At 47.1% G+C, this 7,598-nt stretch overlaps 1 protein-coding gene across 1 annotated transcript in view; it reads right to left on the reverse strand.

Annotated features, from left to right (window-relative positions):
• The window catches only part of GEMIN5 (gem nuclear organelle associated protein 5), a 47,566-nt gene that overhangs the window by 38,324 nt on the left and 1,644 nt on the right, over positions 1-7,598 (reverse strand). Inside the window, exons 2-6 of the mRNA XM_029583235.1 lie at positions 4,063-4,254; positions 3,474-3,628; positions 2,176-2,357; positions 1,549-1,700; positions 260-370 (exon numbers count right to left, since the gene is read on the reverse strand). Of these exons, the coding sequence (XP_029439095.1) occupies positions 260-370; positions 1,549-1,700; positions 2,176-2,357; positions 3,474-3,628; positions 4,063-4,207 (745 nt within the window). The 5' untranslated portion in view covers positions 4,208-4,254. The remainder of the gene's footprint in view (positions 1-259; positions 371-1,548; positions 1,701-2,175; positions 2,358-3,473; positions 3,629-4,062; positions 4,255-7,598) is intronic.

The raw sequence follows: 7,598 nt of genomic DNA on the forward strand, positions 1-7,598 counted from the left end.
ATCTGATAAATGTATAACCTCAGCGAGGCGTACTCTGGCACAGAGTTAACTTTTGTCCTTCTCTTTTCCCAAGCAAATTCTGACACCCCCCAATCTGGTTTCTCTAATAACTTGAAAGCTCTCAGGCTTGACAGCAGACAGAAGTGAAAATGGTACATGCTAAAACGGTGAGCTTTCTATTGCATTTCTACATCCCTCACATAACTAAAGGTTCTGCTCTGAGACAGAGAGAGGTCTCTTTGGTGGGTTTCACACTTACCCTTGCCTTTAGCAAAGCTCCAAATACGGATCGTCTGATCCTTGCTCCCAGAGGCCAGATAGCAACCCTTCGTGTCCACTTCCAGCAGGTCTCCATTTGTAACCTCGGCTTCTAAGAGAAAAGCATGAAAGGAAAAAAAAAAAGTCGCCGAGAACAGTGTGTGAAACCTCCCAACAGCATGGGGCTCGCTAACTGGGTCGTTGGTCAGGTGAATATTCACAGAGCCCTGGCTGTCTGCAGCGACGTCACCAGGGAGTATGCTCACACGTAACAGAGAGCTGAGAGGGTTCAATGTTTATAGTGTCCTTAAAGGGTCAATCCTTATGGAGTACCTGCCAGCAAATAATTTCTGGTCCTTGCCTAATAGCCGATTAGATCCCACACGTCTATACTGATCTGCAGCGCCTTTATGGTGCACCATCTACTGTTTCCTGAATGCATCCACAGAGTAAAATGCATGCAAGATGGGACATGTTCAAGAAGCAACACACAGCTGCTTTATTCAGAGGCCAGAAGCCAAAAAAGGGGTCAAGAATGAGAGAAGATGCACAGGTTCTAGATTCATTTTTGGCACTGAATCTCAATGGGACCTTGGACAAGCCATCCCCTGTATGCCTCCTCCTTCCCCCCCCCCCCCCCCCTTTGGAAGCTGCAGTGCAGTGCAGAAGCCAGTGCACTGGACCACAGGCTTCTGCTTGTATTCCCTGTAAGTTTCTCAAGTGCTTTAACAGTAAAACACAAACTGGATCCTACATGGGATAAAAGTGCAAATGTAAATTATTAGTTTGAGATTTATTTATTCCCATTTATAAATCACTGGTACATTGAAAAAGTAGTGGCCCGTCCGTATTACAAATCAACTACATATATGGTCTTCAGACTCTGAACAGCAAACAATGGCTGTCTGATATATGTGATGAGTTGGAGTACACAGAGGAGGCCAACTCCAGTCCTCGAGAGCCACAAACAGGCAGGTTTCAGGATATCCACAATGAATATGCATGAGAGATTTGCATACAATGGATTGCAGTGCATGCAAATCTCTCTCATGCATATTCATTGTGGATATCCTGAAAACCAGGCCTGGTTTTCACTCTCGAATTGGCCACCCCTGGGCTGTTAGCTCACTGAAGAGAGCTGCTTCCTCATCCAACTATAAGCAAATGGAACTATTGTTAATCTAATTGTTAGGCCAGATCACCAAACTCAACAGCTAAAAAAAACTGTATCTGAAACACTCAAGAGGGCGCAGCTTGACGGCAGCCACCCGAGCCATGGATGCTTCCTACCCTGGGCCTCGTCCTGGCGCTGGTATAATCCTTCTTCCTTTGGTACAGGACACCAGGCTATGGAATGTATTTCATCGTCGTGTCCTCTCAGCCTGTGAAGAACCTCTCCCTTTCTGCTGAGGTCAATGACAACAATCATTCCATCTTTATAGCTAGAAAACAGAAAACGGCCATGATCAATCACACGGGAACTGCGGAAGGTGAGCAGAGAATGCTCATCCCCACCCCCACAATGTTGTACCCATGACCTTTGTCATAAGAATGTACGATACGCCATACTGGGTCAGACCAAGGGTCCAGTCAAGCCTGCCAATCCGGCTTGCAAGTTCTTGTCCTCAAGTAAATAGTTTTCACAGAACAATCATGGCTTGAACCATCGGCTGCTAACATAAACTCCATTTATACCTAAAAGGATAAGCATCCTCTTTTCAGTTTTTTCAGAATGGTGCATCTTTCAACCCTATCGCACACGGACACAGCCCTGCTGTTTTCTGAATAATTACTTTACATTTATTTTTAGGTTCTACCGACATTAAGAGTGGCTTGTAGAGAACTGCCGTTCCTGCATAAGATGAGCCAGAATTCAAACTTAAATCAGAGAGGGATGGAGCTGGTGGCGGCACTCACCCCACAGCTACCAGGTTTTCCTGATGAGGAGAGCAGGTGAGGCAGAAGATGGTCCTGGGCTCAGGGAAGAACTGCTGGCTGTCATTTCGGTTATACCAGTGACAAATGACGATGCCTTTCTCATCTCCAGACACAACCAGATCTTTCACCAGAGGTGACCAGTGTAAGGCCGAGATGGTATTCTGCACAAAGAGCACATTGACAGATCGAGGAAGCGTACCAAACTCCTTCCTCCTGCGGACAACACGCAATCTGGAAATGAAACTTAATTATTCCGCTTTCGTTTTAATTCTCAAAAATATATATGTATGTAGGCGGATTTTTAAAATATATATGTCTACAGAGCTGGCCTGGTTGACTCAAGTGGCAGGTGCAGTGCACTGCCACGTGGAAGTCCCCGACTCGACCCTCCCGAGTAGGCTCTTCTGTTTCGCAGGTCAGCCGGGACGGGGCTGCTACAGAAGGCAGCGTTCACAGCCCCAGAGGGAAGAGAGTCGTGGTCACTGCTTAAGGGTGACATTCAGCGGGTAGATGCAGGGCCAATGATTGCAGGGTTCCTGGGCCCAGGACAGTAATGCAGTGACCAGACCAGATATGTGGGAGGGGTGGGACAGGAAAATTGGTTCTTACCTGCTAATAATACCACAGATCAGGCCAGACAAGTGGGTTTTGCCTCCCTACCAGCAGATGGAGGCAGAGAACTAAAAGCTTTGAGGCACTGCTACGGATCCCAACGTGCCACCTGCTTTTGTAAACTAGACTGCAAGTTTGCACCTCTCCCATCTGCTGGAGACAGAGAAATACCGAGGGCACTGCAGGTGGCGCTCTCGGTTATGTAGCAGCACCTCAAAGCTTTTAGTTCTCTGCCTCCATCCATAGGGAGGCAAAACCCACTTGTCTGGACTGATCTGGGTATGTTCAGGAAGGGGATATTAATTGATGGAAAAAAAATTCCCCTCCTGGTGCCAGACTGCAACCCTGGTTCTGACTGAACTGGAAGTACAAAGGGACAGGGGGAATCTTTCGGGTCAAAAAATGTCTACAAAGCAAGTTAGTTCAGATGGAATCGTCCGCTGCTTTCACGTTTCGGAGCCAAATAAGTTCCATTCTTCAAACCAGTGCTCCGCGGGCACACTTACCATCTACCTGCTAGACGGTCTACATTCACGCATGAACTCCATACTGCATTTTTATGCATAAACTTCATTCGGACTGACCGAGTGCGTTTAAAACATAAAGGAAGGTCAGCCAGCTGGCCATCTCCCTGCCTGCAACCCTAAGGCCCCCCTCGTGTATACCTGATGGTACTTGTGCTCCGTCACTGCAGTTCTAGTCTGCGTATCCCACACTTTCACTGTCCCATCGTCCGAGCTGCTGGCGCACAGCTGTGCCTGACCGGGGTAATGGCAAAAGGTAAAGCCCGAAACCCTGTCGGTGTGTCCTATCAGCTCTCCTGGCACAGAAGAGAAAAAAAAGAGTCAACCCTCAAAGCATGGTTTTCCTCTAAGAAGGGCAGTTACTTTTTTTTCAGGGGAGAGGGGGGGGGGGTAATTCCATCTTTTCTCATAACTTACCCTCTTCATTACTCAACAGAAATTTTTTTACCAAACATTTCTTTCCCTTTATCTCTACAATCGCTCCATCTCGTCTCCTCACTGCTGAGGCAGAGATTGCGAGGACGAGAATGGAAGCTCTTCTCCCCACCCCGTTTCCCTACTTACTTCAGGGAGCCCGATTAATACATAAGCCTGCAAAGAGTAAGCAAGCTAACGGCGTGGAACAAAAACCGGTAACTGCAGAACGTGTAATTTTCCATGACCAAGTAAATCCTGCCTCTTTCCTCCCATCCCCTGAACGCGTGTGTGACAATCCAGTTGTTGCTATTACCGTAGAACCCCGGCTCCAGTGGGGTAATACGAAGGAGGTAGATGCAGTTGCGAGCCGCGAACCCAAAAAGCCCGTTGGCAGCATCACTAGAGCGGCTGCAGTACCAGTTTGGGGAGGCACTCAGAATCTTCTCTGGATCCCCCATCCTTTACAAACCAGGCCGGGAGCTGCCCAGAATTAGCAGCATCCGACCTATAAAAGAGCAGGATTTTAGGAAGATGAAAATATAACATTTAACATAAGGAACCAATATATTACTGTTAGTCTGTGAAATGGCTTATCAACTATGCAATACAAGGAAGTTATTGTAAATGTCATAAAGAGGATGTGATAAATTGGAGAAATTACTTACCTGATAATTTCGTTTTCCTTAGTGTAGACAGATGGACTCAGGGATCAATGGGTCATGTTCTCCCCTGCCAGCAGATCGGTATTCTCTTCAAAAGCCATTGTGGACACACTACTGAAAAACTTGAATAAAATTTGAATACAACAGGTGACCGTATCTGTACTCAACCAAACATAAGCGCTGAATCCCAGCATTCTAGATGCCCTGATCTAGGGATAGGGTGACGGCTTACCAGTAACCTCTCGGAATAGAGATTCACCTCCTGGGTGATTCCTTGGCACTGTTCATGCCATGGGCGGGATGCTGAGTCCATCTGCCTACACTAAAGAAAACGAAATTATCAGGTAAGTAATTTCTCCATTTCCTAGCGTGTAGCCAGATGGACTCGGGACCAATGGGATATACAAAAGCTACTCCAAAACTGGGCGGAGGCTGCCTGTGGTTCGGTTAGCAACGCCCTCACAAAGGCTACTAGGCCCTCACAAAGGACGTCCAGGCGACAGAACCTGGAGGTGTGCAAGGAAGACCACGTCACTGCTCGGCAGATGTTGACGGGAGACAGTAGCTTAGCTTCCGCTCACGATACTGCCTGGGCCCTAGTGGAATGAGCTTTAACCTGGAGGGATAAAGGCTTCCCTGCCTCTGCATAAGCTCCCGTGATTACTTCCTTGATCCAGCAAGCTATGGTAGCTTGCAAAGCTGCTTCGCCTTGTTTCCTTCCAACGTGAAGAACAAACAAGTGGTCCATCTGAACGTTCCAGACACTGTACTAAAAGCCTACTGACGTTTAAGTGGCTTAGGAGGCGGTAGTTTTCCATGTCCTTGCATCTATCTAGAGACGGTAAGGAAATGGACTGGTTCAGGTGAAACTCCGAGACTACATTTGGCAAGAAGGAAGGAACGATGCGAAGCTGTAACATTCCTGGAGTCAACAGGAGAAATGGCTCCTGACATGACAGTGCCCATAGTTCAGAGATGTGATGAGTCGAGCATATCGCCACCAAGAATACAGTTTCAGCGTTAACAGGCATAGAGTCAGACTGTGCAGCAGCCAAAAGGAAGGCCCTGCTAAAAGGTCCAATACTAGATTGAGGTTCCAGAGGGGGGGGACCAGCCACTTTAAGGGTGGTCGGAGGTTTTTAACCCCTTTTAGGAAATGGGCCAAGTCCAGATGTGTCAACAGGCAGGCTCCATTCGCCTCGCCTCTGAAAGAGGAAAGAGCTGCCACCTGGACCTTCAAGGAGTTGAGGGGCAAACCTTTGTTCAGGCCATCCTGTAAAAAAAATTCTAGAATCATGGGGATCTTGGTCATCCAAGGGGGCACCCCACGTTCCTCGCACCAGGCCTCAAATATTCTACAGATCTGCACATATTTATTTATTTTATTTATTTATTTAACACTTTTAATATACCGACCTTCGTGGAACACATCAGGCCGGTTTACAAAAAACTTAGGCAGAAAATACAATGAACACGGGGGGAAGAGGGGGAGCAGGCGAGAGCAGGGAGTAGCGGGGGGTAGGGGCGAGAGCAGCTGGAAAGGATAGGGCAGCAGAGCGAAATGAAATAGGAACTCTAATTGAACGAAGAAGTAACAATGGCAAAATATCGCAAGATAGTTTACAACATTTACAAGGATGTCGAAAATATCTGCGCGCAGAGCAAGGTGACAATTACTGCCGCCAAATATCCATGCTTTGTCAGGCAAGCCAGACTATAAGACAAAAACGAGTTGGGTCCTCATAAAGAATCGGACCTTGTTGGAGAAGGTCCCTGTGCGGAGGGAGGCATGGGGGCTCTCCACCATGTCTGCATTCAATGGGCGTCTGGGCCAATCTGGGGTCACCAGAAGGACTAATGTGATATCTCGATCGAATGCCGGTATATATATATATCTATAAATAAATAAATAATCCTTTGTGGCATTCAATCTTGTGAATGACCTTGGCTAGCAGAGGTCATGGAGTGAAGGCGTACACTAAGTCTTCCTCTGGCCAGGTCTGGACAAGGGCACCATTCCCTTGGGAGCACTGATCTCTTCTACGACTGAAGAAGCGGAGACCTTCGCATTGTGAGATGTGGCCAGTAGGTCGATGGATGGGAGGCCCCAGCGATTACCAAGAGCTGGAAGGCTCTGATCAATAACACCCATTCTCCTGGATCTAGACTCTCCCTGCTGAGAAAGTCTGCTCTGATGTTGACTTTTCCCATGATTTGGGAGGCAGAGATCCCTTGTAGATTTAACTCCGCCCATTCCATAAGGCAGTCTATTTCCAGAGACACTTGGTGGCTTTTGGTTCCTCCCTGGTGGTTGATGTAGGCTACCATTGTTGCGTTGTCCGAAATCACATGGACTGCCTGGACCTGGAATCTGTGGCTGAATTTAATCTGACAGCTTGGGCTTCCAGGCAGTTTATGTTTCAGCACGCCTCTTCCTTGATCCATCGCCCCTGGGTTGTCAATTCCTGACAGTGAGCTCCCCACCCTCAGTGGCTCGTGTCCGTCATGAGGACTAGCCAGTTCGGTGGGGACAGGCTTACACTTTTGCTTAAGTGAACTTCCTGTAGCCACCACTGGAGCCGAGAACATATGTCCATTGGCATAAGAAGAACATAAGAAATTGCCATGCTGGGTCAGACCAAGGGGCCATCAAGCCCAGTATCCTATTTCCAACAGAGGCCAAACCAGACCACAAGAACCTGGCAATTACCCAAACACTAAGAGATCCCATGCTATTGATTCACTCGTAGATGTTTGTTAACACCCTTGGAGGTCCAGGATGGGGCGAAAGGAAACTTCCTTATTGGGTACGATGAAATAGATGGAACAACACCTCATATTTTCATGTTTCCTGGGACGCAGGTATTGGGATTACAGCCCTCATTCTGAGGATCTTAAAAGAGTAGTCTCCACTGCCTGCTTCTTGTGCTGAGAGTGGCATTGTATGTTATTTCTGTAAATTGCTCTCACTGATTTTTTTAAATCTGGAAAGGGCATTCATAAATAATCTTAAATAAATAGGGGAGCAAGGGACTAGGAGAATTCCCCCATTGTATATCTCCTCCCAGTGCTTTTTAATATATTTATAAATGATCTGGAAAGTTAATAATAGTGAGGTGCTCAAATTTGCAGAAGACACAAAATTATTCAGAGTAGTTAGATCACAAGCGGATTGTGATAAATTGCA

The sequence above is a fragment of the Rhinatrema bivittatum genome, chromosome 18 (genome assembly GCF_901001135.1).
Source record: "Rhinatrema bivittatum chromosome 18, aRhiBiv1.1, whole genome shotgun sequence".
Taxonomy (NCBI): Eukaryota; Metazoa; Chordata; class Amphibia; order Gymnophiona; family Rhinatrematidae; genus Rhinatrema; species Rhinatrema bivittatum.